The 26,563-nt window shown below is 40.7% G+C and overlaps 2 protein-coding genes across 6 annotated transcripts in view; one reads left to right on the forward strand and one right to left on the reverse strand.

The window, feature by feature from the left end:
• The window catches only part of DNAI4 (dynein axonemal intermediate chain 4), a 28,879-nt gene extending 25,968 nt beyond the window's left edge, over window positions 1–2,911 (reverse strand). For all 3 annotated transcript variants that reach the window (XR_013987888.1, XM_081010916.1, XM_081010915.1), the window contains exon 1: window positions 7–2,911. Coding sequence is in view for 2 of the 3 variants with exons in the window: in XM_081010916.1 (XP_080867042.1) it covers window positions 7–197 (191 nt within the window). In the remaining variant the exon portion in view is untranslated. The remainder of the gene's footprint in view (window positions 1–6) is intronic.
• A 414-nt stretch (window positions 2,912–3,325) lies between these two features.
• MIER1 (MIER1 transcriptional regulator) overlaps window positions 3,326–26,563 on the forward strand; it is a 36,571-nt gene continuing 13,333 nt past the window's right edge. Inside the window, exons 1-4 of one of the 3 annotated variants that reach the window (XM_081010945.1) lie at window positions 3,326–3,521; window positions 13,306–13,330; window positions 15,297–15,442; window positions 20,637–20,780. In XM_081010945.1, the coding sequence (XP_080867071.1) occupies window positions 3,510–3,521; window positions 13,306–13,330; window positions 15,297–15,442; window positions 20,637–20,780 (327 nt within the window). In that variant the 5' untranslated portion in view covers window positions 3,326–3,509. Of the gene's footprint in view, window positions 3,522–4,154; window positions 4,419–13,305; window positions 13,331–15,296; window positions 15,443–20,636; window positions 20,781–26,563 lie in introns of those variants that run through there. The other 2 variants (XM_081010946.1, XM_081010944.1) reach the window with 2 other exon arrangements.

Here is a 26,563-nt window from a genome sequence, read left to right on the forward strand (position 1 = left end):
ACTTACCTGTTTGAAGTCAGAAAGAGATTGGATAAAGGTGAACTGAGGACTTTCCACCCTGGAGCAAAACATGGATTTGCACCTTCCTGTCTCTCTATTAATGTAGGGGCATCCATGTGACATCCTCCCCATCCCAGTGGGATCCTGGACTTTCCCTCCCCTTTAAAGGCAAGTTGTTGTTGTTTTATCCTTGCCATTTTGAACTTTAAGAGGATTGAAAACCCTGCACTAAAAGAGGCAAAGATAAGGTAACACAAAGTTACAAGCAAGTGCTTTGTTTTGCTTCACTTTGGACAAACCCTAGAACACAATACAAATAAGATGGAGTTGCTTCTGGTGGGAGGCTGAGCAACCTGCTAGATTCTGGATCTGCCTGCCTTAAATGAGGTCACCCTGAAAAACAAAGTTGATGGTTTGGGAGTGCTCCTAGAAGATGGTCAGATAGTGGGCATGGTCAGAAGTGTAATGTTAGCTGGTGTGCCAGTTGCACCTTGTTCTGGATAACAAGGACCCTGCAGTGTGTTTCATACCCTGCCATCAGTTCTGAAATGTTCTGAAAATTATCGAGTTGTTACATGAAATAAAGGCAGATCTGATGCTAAGGGGGATGTAAAAAATAAGTCTACAGTGCTGTGGGATTTGAAAGAGACAGCTGCTCTTAAAGAATGGTTAACACTCCAGTAGCTTGCAATGCTTTTGTACTCCACACAAGAATCAAATATAAACAGAAAAGAGCTTGTTTGAGACATTTTAACCACAATTTTATTCTACAGGAAATGACAACTTTCTAAAACATATCTTTTGTAACTGAAAACCAGATTAAAGTGATGCATCTAAGGTTTTGGATCACATTAGAAACTCATATGTAACATTTCTGTACATGTAACATTTGCAGGGAGGACCTTTTTTTAGAAATTGTAATTATTTTTGTTTTTTTAAAAAATCTTTCCATCATATCTGGCTTTGTGCAGATTGTTAGTTACCAGTACTAGTCGGGATTTGGGAAAAGAACCAACTTGCAATTATATAGTGTTAAAAGAAAAGGCAGCCAAGGAAATATTTCCCATAAACTAAATACAGTTTATATTATCTTTATTACTTGAAATACCATGTGCACCATGTGAAATACCATTGCAGTGTTATAGATACAATGCATGTTCATGTATAATTATATTATCACAATGCATGTTATACTGTATATGTACTAACGTGCACTGTGATAGTATGGTAATTGTGCTAGATTAAGACACAATTTGCAAGCTAAACCTAGCAAGATAGCTTAACTGGAAGGGGTGGTCTATAAATGATGCAAATATTCCCTCTCCTTTGGGCTCTCCCAAGTTTTTCCTTTATGATTCTTTTTAGAAAGCCACTATTGTTTACAATATTTGCAATTTTCGCACGTATGTTTAAAGTACATGACTCCCCCCCCCCCCCCCGGGCCCAAAGTCCTGTGAACTGTAGTTATTCCTAACAGAGTTACAATTCTCAGCACCTTAACAAACTACAGTTCCCAGGATTTTTTTGGGGAAGCCATGTTCTGTAAATGTGTAGTGTGGATGTGACCAAAGAGCACACACAGAATGTTAATAAACACCTGTCTGAGTAGGCAAAATGTAATTGGCTTTCAGTTTCAAAATCTAAACAGGGATTTCTTGGAAACTCACAATTCTGTCCCATGAGGTCTAGGATGCAGAAGTGACACAATCCAGAGCTCACTTAAGCACATTTGAATCCACTGAGTTCAAGGGCTTAGATGCATATAATTAAATGCATGTACTTGTGAACAGTATATAACCAAGGCAAATAATTAAGATGCATGAGAATCTGTAACACACAATCAAATTGTGAAACTAATAGCTGGGAACAATAAATAAATTAGAGCTTGTTTAATAAAAGTTAAAAGCCCATGAAGCAATCTTAAGAGAGACTTTATTTCACTTTATCCCTTGATTTCTCTGTGGATTCTAAAATGTTGTGATTGCCTTTAACACTTAAGTTACTGCCCTGTATCTAGACATATAAATTATAATCCATAAAACTCTAATTCTCTTTATGTATGTGATAATTCAGGCTCATTAGATTATTTAAATAAAAACAATGGCCTCCTGATTTGCTGTGGCTTATCTGCCTGCAATACTGGCAAAATTTCTCTTTGACATAGTTTCATGGTTGACATCTGTCCATCTCAGGAGACAGTAGCTGTGGAGACCAATACGGGAGAGACATGTTTCGTTGCAACTGAGGCAGTTTGAAATACATGAATTCCTCAGTAAGGAAGACATGTCCAGGCAAGTTAAAATGACACCTCTGATTTCATCTTTATAAAGCTGAGGCACACTTGCATAGGTTTATTGAAATCTCTTTGGTGTTACATACATACTTAGCGAAGATGAGGGATTCCAAACAATGACATTGTAAGGCTGCAATACTATATACTCTTAATTGGGAGGAACCCCAGTAATTTCAATGGGACTTACTCTTAGTCTGTGTACACATTCCTGTTTACATCCAGTATGCTTGCACCAGTGGTTTGGAAAAGCAGTGTACACACAATGTTAGCCACAATCCATACCTGTTGTGTTGTTCCTTATGAAATACTGGCTTTTGATGTGCCCCCCAAGCTTAGATATGAATTGAGGAAAAGAACAACCTAGCTGTGTTTTAATCCAGTAATGTGTACAGAACCTAAGCAAGCATGCTATGATTGGGCCACTAGCACATGACTCCAATCCTATGCCCCATTACTACCATACAAGTCCTGCAGAAATCGGCGGAACTCGCTTTTAAGTGTGCATGTATAGAATTAGATCGTACAGACGCCATGTAATTTCTGGTTGCACTCTGCACCCGGCAGCTACTACTACTACTAACCAGTCTGTTTTGTCATTGTTTACTACTTTGACCACCACCACCACCAATAGCACATCAAGTCACCTCAACAGCATCCTGCTTTTACCCATAATGCACCAGATTTTACTAGACTCTTCCCATAGGCTTAAACCGGGTTAAACCTTAGTTCCATATAGGGAGCAGTACTTTTAAAAAAACCAATGTCGACAAGCAGCAAATCTGATTAGGAGAGGGTTTTAATTTCAAAAGAGGGGAGAGGTCTTCTGAAACAAGGCGGCAATAGCTTCTTAGTTTTGTTAGCTCAAGATCGCCTAACTTCCTGTTTCTGCATCTCCCTCGCACGCACGTAGTTTATGAGTACTACTGTTCACCTCAGGCAAAGGGCCAAACTACACCATACGTGAGAGGCTTCACGTATTGGGTTTTTAAAAAAAATAAAAAGCAGAGGTGGGGAGGTCGCGTCAGGATCGGTCTGTGGCGCGCTAAGAGGGGAGAATTTAACCTTTCCCGCCATGTCTTCGACGAAAAGCTTGTCTCCCCACCCCCAAAACTGCTATCCCTAGTTGGGTGAGCAAATGCACGGGACGAAACTAGACGTGATGTCAAATGATCCCTGATCGGACCTTTGCGGGTTTTTTTCGTTTTTTTAAAGACCAATGGCCGTGAAGGTAGGAGAGTATTGATCGGGTCCTGGCGGGGGAGGCGTCCATTCTCTTCTCACGTATCTTCCACATTTAATACCCTCCTTGCCCCTCATAGGGTGGGGGGGGGGAGGAGAGGCAGACTTTAACATGTCATTGGATGCATATGCATTTCTATTTTCATGACACGAAATTCGTCCCGCCGACGTTTTTTTAAAAAATGTACGCTTTGAAATACGTAAACGTTATCGAAAGGGAGGGGGAAGGAGGGAAATAAAAGCAGTGTGGGGAGTACAAGCTTTCGGCTTTCACTGGTTAAGCTCCGTTGCCGGCTTGAACCGCAAGGAGCTTCTCGGGGTTGTTTTTTCATTTTGGCGGGTCCACTTTTGAGTTTCTGTCAGCCCGGGGAAGTTGCATCATGCCCCTTGCTTTGGCTAGCAGCGAGTGAATATGTGTGAATAACAAACTACGGGGCGGGGGGAAGAGGCGTTAGAAACACGGCGCCCCCCCCCCCTTTCTCAGAGGGACCAGAGGAAACCGTTTATACGGTTGGGAGGCGAGGCAATGTCTCCCCCGCCCCAAGGCCCCTCGCTGAGGTAAGAGGCTGGGAGAGCGGGCGCTCGAGTCTCGTGACTCCGCCGAGCCGCTCGCGCTCGCCGAAAGGAGGAGGGGCAGCGGCGCGGGCGCGCCCACCTCGTTTGCGCGGTGACGTTGGCTCCTCTTCCTCCCCCTGGTGGCTCCCCGCTTCCTCCTTCCCACCACTACTGCCCCACAGAGACCGTGACCCGTCGTCGCCTCCTCCTCCTCCTCCTCCTCTGCTGCTGCTGCCCTTCCGTGCCGTTTCCTCCTCTCTTCGCCGCGGCGGCGATGTGACTCCCCTCTCCTGGCTCGGCCCGCCCCAGCTGCGCGGCGAACATGGCGGAGGTGAGCGAGAGCCGCGGGCGGCGGCGAGGGGGATGGAAAGGGAGGGAAGGAGGGCGGCGGGTAGAAACGGGGAGGAAGAGGAGGAGGCCGGAGGGGAGAGTCTAGTCGGGGCCCGGCCGGGAACTTGTTGCGCGGCCGCTGCCTGCCCGCCTCTGTGCTTTCGCTTCCCACAAGTTAAGTTCCAGGGGCGGGAAAGGAGGGAGGTCCCGAGACGGGCCTGGCGTGCTGGGTGGGGAACTTGCCGCCTCCCCACCCGGCCCACCGAGGTCCGTGAGGGCGCACCGGCCCTTCTGGAACTTGGGAGGATGGCTGGGTGCGGGGAGAGTTGGGAGTGAGGACCGGCGGGAGAGGAAATGTTGTTGTCGTCTCTCTTTAGGGTGGGGGAAGAAGAGGGTCGTTTACTATGATAGGGGTGGGGAGAGAGAAGCAGCTTTTCCTGTTCGGGGCCGTCAGGATTCGCCCCCCCCCTCAATTACGACCTCCCTTGCTTTCTACAGAAGCGGGGTGAGGGTGGGGGAGAAGGAATGTTCCTGGGGAATTAAGAAAGCTTTGTTTATCTTTAGGAAGACGCATTACGTTTAATTCCGCCCCCCCCAACGAAAAAACCCACCTCCAAATCTGTTCTTGGTAGGAGATTTCAGTCGTGTCTCTTCGGAAAGAGAGTTGCTCTTTCCCCCTTTTAAAGGGAGAGGCAGTATGCACTTTGACTAGCATTGTTCTGGCACATTACGTTGTAAAAAAATTAAATTGGGCTGCAATATGATGTGTTATCATCCACAGCACTCTTGCATTCACATTCCTCCTCAGTCTGAGCAGCTCGAAGTGGTTTTTAGCTCAAGCTCCCTCACTAACTGTGTGGCTATGAGATGAGATTTTGCCCAGAACCTCTGAATGCAATATCCTATGGGCTCCCACAAATAATAATAATAAAAATGTTTGGGGAGTGTGTTTGCTTCAAGCAGTAGTATATGGTGCTGAAATCTGACGACCTTTTGGTTAATAAAAGTTTGGCAAACTCTTTAAAGCAGGCTTGTAAATAACAGTTCACCTAGGCCTAGCTTAGGGGTTTATCCAGGAAGTGATGCAATTTATATTGTGCCCCCACCAAGCACCTAAAAAAGTGAAGCTCCCAGTTGAAGCAGTGGCATAATTCATATGATCTCTTCTCCACCATATCCCCTTTTAGCTTTCTGATAGGGAAGAATCTTGTAAATTGGAGAGTTATCACTGTTGGCCGTTGTGTGGTTTCCCTGAGACACATGTATCTGTAGATATGCAACGGAGTTAAAAGGGACACATCTGCTACTCCACCCCATATATTTCATTGCTTCTTAGGCCTTGGTCTCCTTAAGTAAATAGCACTTCTTGGTGACAGGCTTTAGAACATTTTCCCATTGAATTTATTTGTGGTATTGGGTACTTTGCTGTTAGAGTGGTTTATGAATGATTTTTAAAAACATAACAAAGCAATAAAAGCAATTATAACAATGAATAAGAATGAAGCAATATCTTAGTAGTTGTGTACAACATGGGCGGGGGGGGGGGTCCTACCTAGCGCCAAAAAGGCCATGCTAAATAAAGCAAGTTTCTTTCGGAAAAGCATGTCAGACCTGGGGCACCACTTCTGAAAAGGCTACAAACAGGTAGATGTGAGTACATGGACTAATCAAAACTATTGTAAGCTACTAACTTTGATGGATTTATTTGTAAGGCTGCTTTTAATTAAGCAACTTTTACTTTATTTAAATATCAAAATCAGGAAGGTCAACTTATAACCTTTTCTAGATCACTTGGTCATTTTTTTGTTGTAGAGATGGTGCTTCTTTCCTAGTTTTGATTGTGGGAAGGTGTTACATTTCAATATGTATTCTGCCCTATCAAAATTAACACTTTGTATGGAAACCTCCTTTTCCCGTAACTATATCTACACTTTTAGATGTGTTTTCATAGGCTTAATTTCCATTTCATTTTTGTAATGAGGCGTGGGGAGTTAGTTCTTTCACTTTCTGTTGCCAGTATGTCACAATCCAAGCTTGTATGTTCATTGTAGGCTGTATATTTATGAAGATGAAATGTAGATAAGTTTCATTAGTCACTTGAAAATATGAGTGCAAGTGCTAAATTCAAGTGGAAAACTTCCAGCACACTTGAGTGTGAGAGCTAAAGTTCCAAAATTGGCCAGGACATATTTGCATCATTTTGGTATTGGCAGTACACTGTTGCCATATGCATTGGCATTATATTGCTGCTTTAGTAACATGAGGAATTGCCATTTCAGAGTAATATATAAAGTTATCAAAGTTCATGGTGGCATGTGCTATACTATATTGTCTATACTTTGTGGACAGTTGTGTTCATATCACTATTGAAAATGGGATTTTGAGGATACATTGTAATCTGAGGAGAGTTCCTGTAAACTCTGCACATTTTAAGACAAAATCCTTTTGCTTGCATATTTGCCTCCAGTAGCCATTGCTTTAAGACATTTTTTGGGATTTTTGTTACACCTCGTCCTCTGTGGTAGGAAACAAGCTAATGTAGGAATACAAAATAATGTACAAAGGTTAGTGACTTTGGATAAAAGCACAGTAATGCACTTTGGAAATCAGCATTTTGTTATATTGCTCTAGTCATGAATAGTGAGTTCTGCAACAAAATGTTGCAGTGTATCATTGCAGCTTAGCAGAAATGATAGAGACCATCCTTCAGAAGTTCAGAATATTCAATTTCTCCAGTACTTCCCATTTCTGTTTCTTTTCTAGTCAAGAGTCAGTGTCACAATGCTCAGTTCTCACAGGAGTACTTCATTGAGGCATTTGCTCCCTTTTAAGTATTTATTCTTAAATTTGTACTTCTGCAGACCTTGGGATTCCCCTCAATGTACCCTTTTGTCTCTCAGTGACCCCATTTTGTCTTTAATCCTGCTCATTCACCTCCTGAGTTTGTTATTAGAGTGAGTGATTGCACTTGCCGGTGGAAAGCTGTTTCTGAAACAATTTATATCAGTAGTAAGTCCTGGGTCATACTAGCATACTTACAGGTGTAGTGGACCAACTTGATGTGGCCTGGGCTTTGCCACAGGTGAGAGAAATATATCACCATGGTTAAACTGTACCTTTTCCCTCCTCAAACTGTGCATGAATTTCAGTTACATTTTTACTGTATTCTTCCTCATGTTTTTTTGACATTTGTTAATATATTTTGAGAGGTAATATAAAGATAAAATGTTTGAAGTGCATTTATTTGTTTTTGGTATAGTTAGCATTTGAAAACTTGCACATGGCTTCTGTTCAGTAGAAGGGAAGTTAAAAGACTGAATTTAGTGGAAAGCTTATTAGTGTGGGAGCAGCTTTGTTTGTGGGACATAACTGATGGCAGTGCTCAGAAATCCCAAGTAGTCACCATGTAATTATATCCTTAGAAACAACATAATTTAGGATACATGTGCTTGATCTTAACCCCTCCTCCTCCCCCTCCCCCTCCCCCGTCATATGGACTATAAATAATTTGCAAATGAAAGGAGTACTTTTTGCCATTGTAAAAGTACTGGCTGCAGAGTTTGGATTTGAGAATTGGCAGTTCCGGACTCAAATACCCATTCAGCTGTGAAGCTTCCTGGGTGGTTTTGGTCAAGATGCATTTCCCAAGGCTAACATACTGGCTAAAACACTGCTCAGAGTTCTTTCAAGGAAGGACAGGATACAAATGTAGCAAGGAAATAAACAAAAATTCCCATGTCAAGAAAGTCTGCACGTAGTTGTAGATCATTATTTCCTTATTCAAGGGATAATGCAAAATTTAACCCAAGTATGCATAGTTTTTTGCAAATTGATCTTTTTGGGGGGCAGGAATTAAAAATAATCACAACTTGAGTTAAATTGTAACCAGCAACAATATAAATATGCATCTAGGCCAGATGTCACATAATTTACTTTGGGCAGAAATAAATACCTAAAGCATTTAGCTTCTGCAACAAAGCAAATAAAATTTTGTTAATTTTATACTTTTAAGAGTTCTCTTAGGCAAAATGTCTTTCATGATAAATACTGACTAGGAAATAACTGACCTTACAACTCTCTGCCTTTGGATTAGCTCCAGACTAAATTAGTTGAAATTAGGTCCTGTTAAAATCAACAGGATTTGTTAAGGAGCGATGCTAACTCCCCACTTGAACCAGTGAAGCTTTACAGAATGGCGAGGCTACCATTGCATCCACAAACCTGCTGCGCTTGGAGAATCTCACCAATGGCACTTCTGCACACTTACGCGTGTTGATTGGAAGGGGGAGCTCTGTGCCAATGGCGTGGTATATTTCCACAAACAGTGGTTAACTAGAGGCCAGTGGAGGCTGGCAAGGTCAGGTGCACAGACCCCCTCTGTCCAGTGCAATGTAAACCCAAGATCCACTGAGGTGATTAGATTTCTAGCTGAGCTGGATGAGGTTAGGCTCAGTCAGGGCTATGCTGGCTGACATTCCTCTACCAGGCTCAGGCTGACTGAGCTGGCAGTAGTCCACCTCTTGAACAGAGTTTGGAAAAGGGGTAACCTAGACCTTGTTAACAAGTAAGTTTTTCTGGCTTCCTTTAGTTAGAATTGTTCTGTAAGTCTTTTCAGCTGACTTCACTAAATTACAAAGAAATTTAACATTGAATGGACAGTGATTTCCATTTTTTAAAATCAGCATCCTTTACTTAAAATAATAAATGCACCTGCACGAGAACTTAGGCTTTACTATTGAAAAGGCATTTTTAAGGTTTCAATATGACTTTTGGAACACTACATGATTTTATCTTCTTGAGTGTACAGGGACAGTCAGCTTAATATCATGTATAAGTAAAGGTAGAGAATAAATCTTTTCCTAAGGTGGTGGTTCATTACCTTGGACAATCATAATATGGAGAATTTGAAAGTCCTGGGGTGAAGGAATTAGATAACTGTGTTGTCCTGCGAAAACTTGAAGTTTGTGGAGTTTTTTGCCTGAGGATGAGGTAAATTACTATTAATCTTGAGTGCACGCTGACAGGCAATGCAAAGAAGAGGGAACCGGTCACTGCTTGAATTGAGTCTACTTTGCAGCAAAGCAACTTTCTGTAGATTGTACCTTCAATAGATGTGCAGCCTATTAACTGTATCTGAGCACTGATATTGATATAACTTCTTAATGGAAACTGAGGTGGCGGAACTGTGTCTGCATTTTTCACCCTTTGGTGCTTTAGTCAGAGTGATATGTAAAATAGACCAACAAGCAAAAGTGCCAGTATTGCACATGGATGAAGCTGCAGACAAAAACAGATTGAAGGGTCATTCCATGCCAAATCACCTGATTTTAATGCTTGACCATGCTCTCATGACTCAGATTTTCTTTAAAAAAAATAATGAAGGGACACGGGTGGCGCTGTGGTCTAAACCACTGAGCCTAGGGCTTGTCGATCAGTAGGTCAGCGGTTCGAATCCCTGTGCAAACCATAACTACGACGTGTATCAGACTTGTTTTGTAGAATGGGCTAACAATGCACTTGTTATGTTTTAAAAATAAGGAGGGTGTTTTTTGTGGTTATAAAATAATTTGATTTTGAAATAAATTTTTTACAAAATTTTTTTGCTTTTTTTGAACAAGTTTAAAGTTTCTTTGAGCCTGAAATATCTCACACATTCATGAGAATAGTTAAAATTGTACCCTCTTATGATACAGTGTCATCTGATATATTTTAAAAATTAAGTTTTATTGATTATTTAATAAAAAATACAATTTTAACTATTGTTAATTTATCTAGTAAATTGAAATAATCCATTCCCTGCTAAAATACGGATAAAGTACTTGACTAAAATAATCCAGACTGCTGCTTTCTTATCTGCGTAATGTAACTTCAGAGCTGAAAATGCCTCAGTGTGACCTGCACTTGTAGATGAGGCATAGCAAGGATGAGGAACTTGGTGCCTCCGCATGTTGTTGGACTACAGCTCCATAATCCCAAACCATTAGGCCTTGCTGTCTGGGGTTCATATAAGTTGGAAGTCCAACAATATCAGGAGGGCCAGATGTTCTCCACTGCTGATATGTAGAGATCTCTGGTTAGTACAGATGTATATAAGACAGGTCTTGGGTAGCTTAGATGTGAGCTGGATGTGTATCTCCAATGCAGGAAAGCCATAACTGGGATCTTCTTTAAAAAAAATCTAAATTAGAATCACATACAGCCGCCTTCCAATTGCTGGGGGAAGGGCTCATTGTTTCCCTGTGCCTTCTTCTAATCCAAATCCATCCACCAGCTACTATTTGTATTACCAGGAAAGCAAGCAACCATAATATGGGAATCTCTGTTTCTCCCATGGGAAAATAGCAGCTTTGGGTGCATTTAAAGAATAAAAACAGCCCCTATGCCACAGTCCCTATTAAGTTGCCTTCCCCATAACTGTTTATTTTAACATTATAGGAGATAGTGATGAAATATTTTCAGCCTCTTGTCTAACTTTTCACTTTTGAATGAGGCATTCAGTGCCAAACAGTGATCAAAATTAGCCAGGAACCAGGCACATGTTGCACCTGGCTGTCAGCCACGTGTCACCAAGTGAAGATGCCTGGGTGCCAGGATGGTGCCTGATATCACCATCTCAAGGTGCATGCCTGGGAATCATTGGATCTTAACAGTTTTCACACACTAATACTACATACTGTAGAATTCTATCAGTTATATTTTATCTGCATAATTAGAATGAATTTCAGGAACCAAAATGCTTTTTCTGTGCAACCTGAACAGGAGCAGTGAACAACATTATAGTTAATTGTTGTAGCTTGTTGTACCCCACATCGCTACCTTGCTCAAAGCTATGAAGAATATTCTTACGTTATGAACGGTCTGTCTCACTATTAAGAAAAAGAGGTAGACGTAGGCCAATATATACATAGACTTTTATATGTGGACTTTTATCAAGTCAACTGGACAATCAAGTGACTTTTCTTAAATTCTCAAAGTTCTTAACCTAGCTCAAGGTTGTCATCGAAACTAGCTGGATGTTTAACTGATAATCACAGTCAGTCCATTGTTTGAAAAATAAGACTTTAGAGCCATCTTTCCCCCAAATGGCAACTAGACATTCCGTTTTGGCGACTGTAACCTTGGTTTAAGGAACCATTTGACGCCAAGCAGCCTTGCCCCCCATGCAAGGCTGAGAGCATTTATGCTCTCTGCCTTAATTATTGGGCTCTGGGACTCTAGGAGGCTCTCTCAAGATCTTGTGGGGCTCTCTGAGATGTCACAAGAGTCTCTCAGAACCCGATAAGCAAGGCGAAAAGCTCTTCCCACACTGAGAAACAGCTTTAAAGCTCTATGCCTTGCATACATTTCATTTGTGTGATTTCAGCTAGCTGGCCACCGCGCACATAAAGCTGAGGTTGTGCAAGTTAATGGTGTGAAAGTTGCAAGTTGACTGTATGTTTGTTGTTATTTCTTATGTATATTTTTGGTGGAATTCGGTGCTGTGGGCTTCCGTTTGTTTCATCTGTACAAGCATTGCAGCTTTCCAGATAAAACAATCCCATGTCTCCTCCCCTTGTGTGCTGTTTTGATCCCCTCCAGAGCCAATTGGGGTGTGTTGAACGGGGAACCCTGTTGTGCAAACAGAAGTTCTTGTGCAGGTGAATCCTAATATTTTTATTTTTATGTTATATTGTACACCTTAGGCTCCTTTGGGAACAAGGGTGATCCAGAAAGACAACTAGCAATAAAATAAAATGATCGTTGTGCTGGTAGAGACACAAATGACACTGTTAAGTGTTTGAATTGTTGACTGTAACATTTGAAAAGCTAATTTTTTAAAAGGAGGGGAGGTCAGTGTTAGAAATTCAGCTATATAAGCTAATCAGCAAATGGCACCTTAAACCTAGGTTACAGTTACCACAATGGAATGTCTTCTCCCCCCCCCCCCGATATTGGTGTTGTTTATTTTCATTTCTATGCCACTTTATATTTTAAAGAAAAAAATCTCAAAAATGTTTACAACACATTAAAACATCAAATCCAGAATAAAACAAATTCAGGCTTCAAGGAAAATATTTCATATCCTTCTCTGACTGCCATTTTGCTTTCCCCAGTCACCAACCTGGCATCCACAGATCCCCACGTGGTTGCAATTCGACCTGCATCAGTCGCAAAACATTCCTGACGTCTGGCTAATTTCTTTCACTGGGTTGGAGATCCATTTAAATACATAGTGTACTGATATTATTTGTCATGTGTCTTGCATGTTGAGCGGCTTACTTTTAAGCAATTTCCAATAATAGCTAGGGATGGAAAAAGCTGTGTTTCATTGAGCTGAACATTGCTAGTCTGTATGTTGCAGAAATGCTAAAACACAACCTTGTTTTACTGGACTATCATGATGTAACAACATGTAGTGAGGCATTCATTACTCACATTATGAAATGTGAACGCCCTCACATGGTTGTGGCTTTTTGCACGTATATGTGTTCTGCTTTATCGAACTTTAAAAACTAGAAAGTAGAAATGGCATTTGTTAAAAGTTTTCACGTGAAATGATGATAGATTTTTGTGTTTCATTGCTTATACCAAGTAAGAATGCAGCTTAGAGATAACTTTCTGTGATATACATATTTTCAGTTCTTACTGTTTTTATGTTTTAACAAAGGGTAAATGTTATGGTCTTTTGTTACATAGTGTCAGTCTTGTGGTATAGTGTGTTTTCTGTCAGATATTTATTTATTCAATACGTAAATACTTCTAGGCTGTTATATATGATTGATCGAAATGTTGCAGTGAAAGTCAGAAATATTCTGGTTTATGCTTAATATTTCACAATGTATTGCAAAATATTTGGCAATTGTTCACTGATAACATTTTTCTTTTCTTTCTTTCTTTTTTTTTGATAGCCTTCTGTTGAGTCTGCAAGCCCAGGTAAAGTTTTATTCTGATATTTACAAAGCTTGGATAGAAAAGTGAGCCCTTTATAACCGGCAAGACTTGAATATATTTTATTGTACACACAGTAACTGCTGGAATTAACTATTTTCTATTCTGCAAGACAATCTGGTCTTGAGGGGATATTCCTACATCTTAATTTTCATTCTCTGCTAAGCAAAACATGGGTGAGCCATGTTGCTCTTACACAGTTGCCATTAACATGCCTTTGAATTTGCACTAGTGCAAAAAAAAAGCCCACCTATGGTGAAGGTGGTTCAGTGCTTATCTGACATACTTCAGAATCCCATGCATGAATTTGTTAAGAAGGGGGTAAAAGTTTCCACTTTGTCATGGATAAAATCATGTTCTAGTGCTGGCTGAAATTAGCAACTTGCAGTCTTATACTGGTACTGAGCACTTTCAGGCATAGTATGATTGGGCCAGGGGTTATCTTTGTTAGCAGCTAATTTTGTCCATGTTAACAAATCACTGTATTTGTAAGTCTGAAAGCATCCACTATTCAACATAAGGTTGCCAGACTGAAAGTCTCTTCTTGCACAGCTAGTGCAGTATTGTTAAAAATGAAGTAGAGGCAAATCATCAAGTTTAACTGTGTTTGTCTGTAGTATTCCCAATTCTGGGGTTGCCCCCTGTGCTGATCTGCTAGTCCTTTTTCTGTGGAACTGAATAACCAGGAATCCACACTGGGTTAGACTTAGTACATTATACATGTTGGGCATGGTGAATCAGGGTGCTGGGCACTTCCCAAAAACCTGTATGTGGAACAGATAAAATAGTATGACATCTTCTCACCGTAGTCCAAAATATAAAATTTTGTGTACTACAGGCTACTTTTCAGTCATGTGCTTAAATAAAATTTTACTTCCCTGTTGTTGAAGTGCTGTATTCTGCACCATCCACTAGGTATTGGCAAGTTCAGAGTTGTATGATTCATGCTTTAGAGTAGGAGGGGGATTTTTTTTTGCCTGGGAGGCCAGACCTTTATTTTTGCCCATCCTCACAAGTCAACTTCGGCAGGTAGGTGGGATCACCCACCTCACTATCTGATGCCATAATGAAATCTCTATGGAGATGGTGTGTAATAGTTCAGAGGGCTTGTTCTGCCCTGGGTGCAAGGCTTCACAAATGTCCAGCAACCTGCTGATTGTTGTTAGGAAGCACTGAGCACACAGTTCGGAATGCATTTTGCACAGTGCTTCCCAGGTGCCTAGTAATCAGGCATTTAATTATTATAATAAAATTATTGAGCATTTGGGGAGTGCTGTGCAAGTGCTTTCCAAGCTCTGTGCTTTCCCGGGCAAAGAACTTGCAAAGGGTTTTGCACAGCACTTCCAAAGTGCCAGACAGCCAGCTGGTTAGTATTGATTATGGGAAAAGCTTTTTGTTCAGCGACATAACAATTGTACCATTTTGCAATGCAATAAATTCTTAAAGCCAAATATTTGCACTGCCCATCACAAAAACATGAACATTTGATCTTTCTACCTTCTACTCTCAAGCTAAAAATCCAGCAGGAAGCCAACATTCTGAGGTCATAGTTTTCTATACATGCACTGCTTTATAGCTTGACTCTGGGGATGAATTAAAAACCTACCTATATCTTGCTTTGTAACACTGGGTAAAGTTATAAGCTACAGTCTTTTACCTAGGGGTAAGTTCTATTTAACTCTCTAGGAGTTACTTCTGAATTGTGTATAGGCTTGCACTTACTAGTACCAATGTTCATGCTTTATGATTTTTGAATCTGTAGCCTTCAAATAACACTATTTATTTATTTATTTATTTATTTATTGGTTGACTAATTATTTAGAGATTTGGCTTTTGCAGAAAAGTTTCACTGCTATATTAATCTTGGTTTTAAAATAATTTGCATGTGGTAATAATGATTTTAACACTTAAGTCTACAATGTGATCAACTGTGAAGTTAATCAAATTGTAGGAGGGTCTGCAACATCAGATGACCATGAATTTGACCCAACGGCTGACATGCTGGTTCATGACTTTGATGATGAACGAACTTTAGAAGAGGAAGAAATGATGGAAGGTGAAACAAACTTCAGTTCTGAAATAGAAGATCTTACAAGGGTAAATGCTAGAAAATATTTTTGAACAAAACGCTATTTTGTTTGGGAAGTAGTTTTGTCTTGGAAATGGTTTGACATTCTATTACCTGGGAAAAGATGCATTTCTTAGTTAACAGCAGAATGGGGTTGTGTTAAATGGTCTTTGGGTGAAAGGCATAGGGGTAGGTGTGGGGAACCTGTGGCTCTTCAATTGTTGGACTTCGACGTCAGCTAGTATAACCAATGGGAGTTGTAGCCCAGCAATGTCTGGATGGCCTCATGTTCCCTATCCTTGGCACAAGGTGTTTTCAGGGTAGTTCCACCATATTCAGTCTACACCAGTGGTTCCCCATTAGCTAAGTATTACAGATCTCTGTTTTTCAAAAGCCAATCCATGGACCCTACTATTGAAAATGTTGACATCTCTATGGGAGTTTTTGTTATGTGAATGGTGCCATGGACCATCTGGGTGGATTACATGGACCCCCTGGGAACCATGGACCACCAATTGGGTACCACTGATCTACATTATATGACCACTTCTCTCCATCATGGGTACTCTGTCCTGATTTAGCAGTATACTTTTATCCTCCTCTGTTTATTTTGTTATAGGGATGTCATGTGAGGAACTCATGCTGACTAAATGAAGACTCCCCAAGTGCCTGAGAAACTGTGTAATGGTACTTAAAAGTGCCAGTACCAAGAGGGGAAACAAGCAACTAAGCAAACATTGCTTAGCACCTTTTATATCTTCTATTGCCCCAGTTCAGTTGCCCTAGAATCAGTTCAGTATGATCCATAGTCATGATCTTTGGCAGGAGCTCAAATAAGAGATGTACAAAGTAGAGGTTTCTATAGTGTATATCAAGTACAAAGTTCATAAGGCTGTTCATTTGTTTTAAAGTATGTCTAATTTAAGCCAGTTGATTGATTCACTTTTCTTAAATTTATTTTTATTGCATTTTTAAAGTTTTCATCATTATGTAGCTTACTTATTTAATTCTGAAATTAATAATAGTTTTGGACCAAGGGATGGGGACATAATTTTTTGGACTTGTTGGAAGCTATTTTGTGTGGGCAGCCAGTTTGACTGCCTAATGCTTGACATACAGGTGTGCTCTGGGGGAAAATATAGTATTTCAGTAAGAGGATTCTGAAGGGGGTGGGGAAATACCTTCAATCAGTTAACTTGTTAATGAGTTCCTAGGATGAGTTGTAAAATCCTAAGGAACGGTAAGGAAGCCTGGTTTGGGGAATGAGAGTGAGCAGATTAGCAATGTAATGAGAACATTAAAGGTTCTGCTGTCAGTAAGCATACTGGTCATATCTGCACATCATGCTCAATGCAGTGCAGATGAGTTTGCCATGTCATCTAGGGTTATCATGGTCTGAAGAGCAAAAACCCGAACCCATTCGAGACACCCCCACCACCATCCCACATCTCCGTTGCTCGCCCCCTCCCTGCCGCTGACCCCTTTTTTACCCACCTGCTCCCTCCTTCCCTCCCACCCTCCTTCCCTTCTCTTACCTTTGCTGTCTTTGGCCCCTGCTCAGGAGATGCTGCGTCTCCAGATGATGGGAGGCTAAGTGGCCGCAAGAAGGCTGTGCCAAGCCTGGCAGCTGCCGGAAACATCACAATGCCAAGTACAACCCTAACACAAATAATACTACTAATAATAATAATGGTCATAATAAACCCCCCAAAACCCAGGCACTTCATGTAAAATGCAAAGATCCACCCGGATGGGCGTGCTGCCCCTCCAAAAGAGGACATGTCCAGGAAAACCTGGACGTATGGCAACACTAATTGATTAGTTTAACAGCTTTATAGCCCATTATTTGAAATTAATCCTTGTTACACTGCATTTGTACCTGATGGGAAGCCATAAACTGTGGCTTACCATGCATGAATGAGTCTGCTTTGTGCACTCACACAGGGGGAAAACAAATTAAGATCCCTGGCTTGGTGTTAAATCTAAACAGGATGGTAGTTTGTTTGACTCCAACAAACCATAGTTAGTAAGCCAAGGTTGATTCTTGACTTCTGGTTGTAGTTTGGAGTGGAACAGACCATTATTCCCTGTTGGGAGATAATCCTCAGGCTGTAATAGTGGTTTGTTTTCTCCCAGTGCAAGCAAGGAGGAGTGAAGCAAGTACAATTCACTCATGTGCATGGTAAGTCATGATTTATGACTTACCGTGAAGTACAAATGCAGCCTTAGTGCAAAACATAGTCAGTAGCCACAGACAACCTGACAAACCACAGTTAACAAACATGGAAGGCAAAAGCTTCCAAACAACCCCCAACTGCAGGGGGGGAAGAGACTGGAGGGTAGAGCATCCAAACCTGAGACTCACTGTGGCATCTTCTATCAACCATAAACATGGCCAAGAACTCAGATTTCTTACTGTAATATTTGTTATAAGTGGTAGTAGCAAAATGTGTATCTCTTCAAAGTGCTGCAGTTTTTGGCATGGAGTATTATACCACTAATCAGATGTCAGTTTTCATAGAAAAGAACAGTGAAGGTCAGAAGCATTGAATTTTAGTGGAAGACTAGTACGAGCAAGGTTATGTGTGCCAAAAATACTGCATACACTCAGTTATGTTAAGAAGCTTATTTTATATTAAGAATAGCCTTGGAAAAATATTTTGGTCAACCAACTACAGTTAAGTTGCATATGATTGGATAACAATATGAGTTGCATATTATTTTATTGGACATAGATGAAAAATCTATGGTGCAGTTGTTAAGCTTCTTAGGTGATACCCTGAAAGCCTAATCCACAAGGTGTGAAAAACCTTAAACTGCTATGTTTATAAATCTTCATAATAACAACCTAAGAAATCATGAGAGTTGAAAAAACACAATGAAGTTGCTTTCTGGCCACGTCACAAGTCAATGGTGGTAGCTCCTCGCTGCCCTCCACAGGCAGTGAGGAGGTTTAGACAGGGAAAAGCCAGGATTTATGAGGCAAAAATCCTGGCATTGTTCCCTAGTGGGGTCTGGGGAGCTCACTGCATCCTGCTGTGCCGCTCAAGCTTGTGTCTACCAACTTGAAAGGCAGAGCGGGTGTGACCTGGGTGTGTGTCCCTGCCATGAACGAGCCTGGTTCCTCCAAAATTCGGACAATTGGCATTAATCAAGAGGCGCTCCTGGACTGACATATGCCAATAGACTGCAATCAGTTAGCTGCCCAAAGGACTGGACTTGACTCTTTGAAGGTTTCTTTGACATTTTATTTGAAGCTTGAGAATCCTTACAACAGCCAGGAAAATAAGGGAGTGGACAAGGTACTTTGTGCTTTTTATGGTTTTCAAGTGGTCTCCTTTTTCCCTGTCCTCCCATGCATAATGAAAAGGACATGTGTAGCCGCTGCTATGTTATTCTGTTTGTTATTTCGGAAAAGAGGGGAAAGGCTTTTGTCTATGCTCAACAAGGAATTTTACAAGGTTTTTACTATGCCCTCCCCCCTCGACCGATGCTGAATAGACTTTATTTAAAATTATTCATGGACTGTTGTTGGAGAAATGCAGTGGGAGAAAAAATAATGAACTGCTGTCGAACAGATGCGGTAAAGAGGCTGAATTTGAGAAAAGATCTTGCTTTTAACTGTGTGCTGAGGAAGAACTCCAGAGCGGAATTTTAATGGTGGAGTTTGGATATGCACTTTGTGAGTTATTTATGACTGCAGTCTGTAAACAACGGAAGGAATGGAATGTAACTTTGTACCATCCAGATAAACACTGCAAAGAACTGAACAATGGAAGATAGTAATTAACTCACCCAGCACACCAGGTCTGGAACAACAATAGATAGGAAGGACCACACAGGTGAAATCCATCATTTATTTATAAGATGTAATGGAGGTGCTATTTGTAAGGTGAAAGAAGTGGCAAGCTGGAAGAATGGTTTAATGGCAAATGAAGGTTCTCAGCTGGACTTAAATAAGAAATGATTTGGCTATGCGATGAAATGATGATGATTGTGAGTTTGGAACAGGAGCAGGAAACCTGATTTTAAGAAATTGTATTAAATTAATTTGGTTTGATTTGTAATAATTTGGAAAATTAATAAAAATAATTTGGGGGGGAAGGAAAAACACAATGAAGTTTTCTTCGTGTTTCTTTTTCTCATGTTTTCTGTAACATTTTCAGTTTAACTCTGCAGTCATAAGTTATAAATTTCAGCATGCTGGCAGGAGTGATGAGATATAAGTCCTAATGGGTTGAGAACTTTGATCCAAATGTGTCACTCCAAACCACTCTTATCTGGTAGCTCAGTTCCTCCCCAGGCCACCTCCTCCTCTTCCCCTCCCCACCACACCTCTATTGACCCAACTGCACACTCTCCTTGAGTGTTTTTGCCTGGCTAGAATGTGTCCCTGAATTCTGATAATCTTGCTTCCTTGGATGGAGGATAGAGATGGGTGTGTGAGAGCATGTGTAGAAACTAACCTAATGTACAAAGATAATATGTACATTCATTGTTACCATTCTTTCCTCTGGATCCACCAAGCACTAGAAGGGAATGTAGCCCTTGGACTGAAAATATTTCTCTATTCTTTGGTGTAAATCCATTGTTGACCTGCAAAAATATTTCTTTGGGGGAAAATTTTCCAACCAGAGCAATGGGATCATCATGTCAAAGGCAATAAATCTTATTCCCCCGCCCCAGTGTCCTTGCCCCCCACACACCTTAGTTGTTGAAGATTAGATATTATTGTCATTTCATTCTGTAGAAACCCTCCCCACTCTATATGTGTGTATGTGTTGTAATCTGTGCCTACTGTAAAAACTTTGCTGCTAATTACTAAGATGGAGATCACCCAACCCCTGCTCCAATTGTCATGCCCCTTGTCCTCATCATTACCATTGTCAAGTCCAACAGAAGGGATAGTGATCAGTCTCTGTGCTATTTTCTCTCTACATATTCAGAGCAGGAAACATTATAGAGGGAATGATTTTGCTTTTCTTGTGCCTGGGGGTGTAGATTGTCATGGTATCATTGTATCAAACTACACTAGTGCCTCATCCTGTCTTTGCTCTGCCTTGAAAAGAGCAGGATAGAGTTGAGTCAGAGGACAATACATGCAGGCTGACATCTGCTCTCCAGAGGACAGTTGTAGCCACTGTTGACCAGACAGCCTATAGATTACAACATTGGTATAAAATTCATGGAATTATTATAATTTCCTGTTTTAATTCTTTTTAGGAAGGTGATATGCCAATTCATGAGCTTCTTAGCCGTTACGGCTATGATGGTACTGTGCCACTACCAGAAGAGGAAGAAGAGGAGGAGGAGGAGGGTGAGGGTGAAGATAATGATAACAACAGTGGGTGCAGTGGAGAAAATAAAGTGAGTTAGACTTACTAATTTGAAAACTTGGTCTGTGCTATTGTGTGCTTCCTATCGTCTGCTTTTGGCAAGCTAGCATATCTGTTCCTTAAAGCTAGTATTATTTAGTGAAGCTGCTGTAAAGATGAGTATTTAAACTTGGACTGTGCTTTTGGTTCCTAGTTTCGTGTGTGTGTGTGTGTGTGTGTGTGTGTGTAGGTTGATAAAGGCCAAAAGGGAAAGCTGGAACTGACTGCTGCTATAGGACTGTATCAAGGAGGCATAGCTGTGATTGTTGTGTGTGCATGAGTGCATACTCTCTCTTTTGCCCTTTGAATTTATTTATTTCATGACATTTATACACTCCTTGATTATAGAAAAAACCTAAAGAGCTTCTGCCTTTAACTAAGGACACAAAATGTACTTGCTTTCAAAGATTTACTTGGGGTGGAATGGACACTGGAGTCATTGAAACATAGAATTGTTGAGTTGGATGGGACCCCGAGGATCATCTAGTCCAACCCCCTGCAATGCAGGAATCTCAACTAAATCCCTAAACTCCATTTACCTGGGAATAACATATGAACAGTGAAGAACCTATGTTTGCTTACATTTAAATGACTACGTTACCTTGATGCTTCTTTCTCCAAATCTCCTTAGTTCAGTCAGTAGTCTGAACTTCAGACTAATCTTGGTTTCTGGGGAAAGTGAGTGAGGATGGATGTAAGCTCAATATCTACTCCTAGTTTCATTTTAGAGTATGATCTGAGGGTCAAGAAATGGGTGAACAGTCCCAGAAAGATCTGAGTGTAGTATAGTTGCTGGGGCAACTGGCCTATGGGCCTCATTAGGCTGGCATGGTCTGAGAAGTTGGCCTACCAGGCCATTTTCTTTCTTTCTCAAGCCTGACATCATATATGACATTTGGGGCAGAAATGTTGGCTTTCCTTCATTAAATTTCTTTCTTGCCTAAGGAGCCCAGGGCGGCAAACAATAAAGTGACCATACAATAGAACAAAAACAACCCCCCACAAAACCATATTTAAAACACTTTAAAGCATTAAGAAAAACGAAAACAAGTTCAAGCTATGGCTAAAAGAAAGAAGAACTCAAACATGTAAAAAAAAAGTCAGCACTTTTTGAATTTGGCCGTCTTTTCTGCCTTCTTGCACAGTGATAGAAAAAGGTGCAAAATTCCAAAAGTGTTGACTTTTTTTTGATGCAGAGAAAGAATCAGGAACACTCAATTTCAGACTAGGGATTCAAAGGAACATTTTTCTTTTGGATCTTGGTTTGACCTCAAGCTGGAATTCGAAGGAAAAATCTTTCAGTCGTGATGGAATTTGTAGTCCAGCAATATATTGTCTACCCTGCTTTAAACTACTGAGATAAACATTATGGATAGCACTAAAGCAAGCTTATATCATGAAAACAAAAAGGGGCAGTTTATATATTTATTTATTCAGAAATTTATTTGCCACCCATTATAACAATGTCCTCTGGGTAGTTGATCACAAACACATCTCTCATTCCCATTGCCAATAGCATTTACTGTTCAATTCAAACATGCAGTTAGGTGGCAAATTCCATGACTTATTTCCATATTAACCTTTTAAAAAAAATCTGTACAACATACTACAGGTTAGGATAGTGCAGAGAATCATGCAGAAAGTTTACCCAAGAAAGAACACTTGGTTACTGAAAACATTGCATAATATTTTGCCATTAGAGTTTTGTCTACTAAAGCGTTTTGTCTACTAAAGCATATTGTCTTGCCCCTTTTGCTCCATTACCTGAGATGGACAGTGCTTTATTGCTTTGGTGATGCTGTGGAATAAAGAACCTTAAGTTTTCTTTAGAACATTTTGCCCCCACATTTTTCACAGTAAATAATGCAAGTAAGACATTCCTGGTTTAAAGAGATACTCTCATAAAATTTCTTTCTGGGACTCTGCTGCAATCTTTTCTTTTCTTTGAGTGCCTCCTGAGGTTCATATTCCAGTCTTGGCAATTTCATCTGAATGTTTTGTGTTTTGTCAGGAATTGCAGAAGCTTTGACAAATTGTATAACTATAACTAGATACTCCAGGATAATTGTCTCAGGGGGAGTGGAGTACTAAGTAGATTTTGTGCTTCTGACTAGGTGGTTAATGGCAATTTGTTTCAGACTTTTAAGAAACCTGAATCTAAACAAATCATCAGCTTTCTCAATTTTTCAATACAAACTTGCAAAATACAGCGCTACCTCGGGTTACAAACACTTCGGGTTACAAGCTCCTCTAACCCGGAAGTAGTACCTCGGCTTAAGAACTCTACCTCAGAACAGAAATTGTGCGCTGGCGGCAGCGGGAAGCCCCATTAGCTAAAGTGGTACCTCAGGTTAAGAACGGTTTGAGGTTAAGAACAGACCTCCGGAACGAATTAAGTTCGTAACCAGAGATACCACTGTAGGTACAAAATAGCTCACATCATTGTTCATCTGTATGTGTTTCAGGACAGCTTGAGTGATTGGTGAAAAGCTATAGGGAAAGACTATAAGACAAGTTATAAGTATTAACTGAACTTCCATTGTTCTGTTGTCATGTGTTGTGTTCCTCTGTGGCAGTGAAACATCTGGTATATAACTGAATAATTTAAGCTGAAAGAAATTGACTTAATTAGTAATTGAGGGCAATGAAATGATTAGTGCTATGGTTGGAGCACAGGTGGCAGAAGTTTTAGAAAGTATCCAACCTAACACAGAGCCCATGTTGCAGTGTAAGTGGTGGCAGGGGAAAAACAACCTACTTTTCTGCCACCATTGCATCTGCAAGATTGCCTGGCAGAAGAACTGTCCCAGGTGGAGAGAGATGAGAATTGCTACGAGCACTTCTTGTTTAGATTTGTTACATGCCCTGCACTGTCAGGTTACAGTAATACAAAATACAGCGTTAAAACTGCTTAAAGCAAATTGCAATCAAAACTAGCATGGCTCCTAGTAATGGATACTTTTCAGTTAATTTTTCCTGCTGACATGGCAGGCAGCTTGACTAGTTGAAGTTTACCACTTACATGCTCACTGCTTTCCCATTTGAGGGGATGGGGACAAGGGCTGTGGAGGGAAAGGGGAGTAAGAGAAAATTGCCTCCCAGTGCCCCTTCATGGAAGCCTCCACTGGATCAAAGAGCTTCTATGAATGGATGCAATTGGAAAAAAACCAATGGCTAAAATTTTTTGATTTGAAAGACAGTTAAATTGACCTTTTAATCTACTTCTTCATGATGCCTGATGGGTCCTTATTTTTATATGTTTTATTACAATTACTGTATATGTGTGTTTTAAGTTTTATTTCCTTTCTCTGATTATTTGTGGGGGGTTATTGAGTTCTTGTTTTTATTTTGATTATGTATCTTGTGCTTTTATATTGTGATTTTATCCTGTGAACTGCCCTGAGACCTGTGGGTATAGGGCAGTATAGAAATTTAATAAATAACAATTATTATTATTATTTTGGTACTCTGGGTATGCCATTCTGTATTTTAGAGGTGACCAAAGCCTCTAAGAGATGGCATAGTTCCTGTACCTATGGAGAAGTCTCTCTTATAAGTCAACTTGATCTGTGTCAAAACTGGATTATTTGGGCAAGCTTTCAAGTATGTTCTAGCTTCTCATCTAGACATGCCATGATTTAGTATCTGGATCTGTTCCATGCTGGTTTCTGGTCTGATTTTGGAATTGAAATTCCCTTGGCTATTCTGGTGGATGACCTGCACCAGAGATGGGCAGAAGGAGTGAAACCCTATTACTTCTCTCGGATCTCTCAGCAACCTTTGATACCATCAACCGTGGTATCCTTCTGAACCTCCTGAAGTTGATCATAGGCTGAACTAGTGTGATGCATCTGCAATACATGAATACAGTTTTAGACTGAACCAAGTCAGAGATTTCCAAAAAAAATTGCAAGGCACAGGAAGTAATGGTTACAATTTTATTGTGCAATTGTCAGAGCTCATTTAGACTTCTGTTTCTAGCTCTGGGCACCACAGTAAGAAAAACTGATACATTAGAATGTGCTTAGAGGATGGCAGCATGTAGGAAAGGTTGAAGGAACTGGGTATGTTTATCCTCCTGAAGAGAAGCCCAAGGAGGGATATGATAGCCCTCTTCAAATTTTTGGAGGTCTGTCATGTGGTTGTGGGCAAAATAAAATGTTTTCTGCTTCTCCAGAGGACAAGATTAGAGCTAATGGGTTTAAGTTACAGGAGAGTAGATTCATGTGAACATTATGAGAAACTTCTTGACAAGTCAACAAAAGAATCAGTTACACAAATCAGAGGTGGTAAACCTGAGACCCTCCCATCACCTCTGACCATTGGCTCTGCTGGGTTGAGCTGATGAGAGTTATAGCAGACCTCCCCAAACTCTGCCCTCCAGATGTTTTGGGACTACAATTCCCATCATCCCTGACCACTGGTCCTGTTGGCTAGGGATGATGGGAGTTCTAGTCCCAAAACATCTGGAGGGCTGAGTTTGGGGATGCCTGAGTTATAGTTTAGCATCTGGAGAGTCATACAATAGTCATCCCTGGCGTAGGGGGTGGTATTTGTTTCCTTATAGGAGGTCTTCAAGCCGAGACTAGCTAGCCATTTGTTGTTGTTGTTTAGTCGTGTCCGACTCTTCGTGACCCCATGGACCAGAGCACGCCAGGCACTCCTGTCTTCCACTGCCTCCCACAGCTTGGTCAAACTCATGTTTGTAGCTTCGAGAACACTGTCCAACCGTTTGTTAGGGATGCTGTAAATCTGGATGCCCTAGGTCAAACAAGGGGTTGGACTAGATCAGTTTTTGCCAACATGCTGGCTGTGGAGAGCACTCGGTTGGTGAAGGGCACTAGGTTGGTGAAGTCTGCGCTAAATGGAACCCCTCAAACTCTAATTCTGTAACGGTGATGATGTTATATTATATTATTTCAGTAGTTTTGCTTTTTCCTAGATAGTCTCAAAGTGGTGATTTGCCAGCTAATGAACAATACAGACCCACCCTCAGTTATCCATCCCTAGTTACTTCCAGGTTATACTACTGCAGTGCTGTCTCTGTTGGTTTTCCTTTAAATAAAGCCTTGAAAACCTCAATTAGTAAAAAATGCAGTGGCCAGATTGCTAGCTGGGGATGAAAGATTGGAGCATATTCCTTACTTCCCATCACCAAATCTGCACTTACAATTGCCAAAAGCAGATTTCAGCTTGCAAGTTCCCCCTTTAAAATAACAACATATTAGCAAACAGTAGCTGCTTTTCTTTTCTTTTCTTTTCTTTTCTTTTCTTTTCTTTTCTTTTCTTTTCCTTTCCTTTCCTTTCCTTTCCTTTCCTTTCCTTCCTTTTCCTTTTCCTTTTCCTTTTCCTTTTCCTTTTCCTTTTCCTTTTCCCTTTCCCTTTCCCTTTCCCTTTCCCTTTCCCTTTCCCTTTCCCTTTCCCTTTCCCTTTCCCTTTCCCTTTTCCTTTCCTTTCCTTTTCTTTTCTTTTCTTTTCTTTTCTTTTCTTTTCTTTTCTTCTTTTCTCTTTTCTTTTCTCTTTTCTTTTCTCTTCTCTTTTCTCTTTTCTCTTTTCTCTTTTCTCTTTTCTTTTCTTTTCTTTTGGCTTCCTCAGATTTAAGCATTGGTTCTAGCCTTTAATGATTTGGGACCAGGTTGCCTCAGGAGCTGTGTTGCTGCACAGTTTGCCAGATATTAAGATTAGCATCAGAAGCCCTTTTTTTGATCCTGGGTGGGGATGTGACAGGGCCTTTTTGGTCAGTGGTACTGTGGAATGTCTTCTTTGAGCAGCTCT

Source organism: Podarcis pityusensis, assembly GCF_964106645.2.
Source record: "Podarcis pityusensis genome assembly, chromosome: 6".
Taxonomy (NCBI): domain Eukaryota; kingdom Metazoa; phylum Chordata; class Lepidosauria; order Squamata; family Lacertidae; genus Podarcis; species Podarcis pityusensis.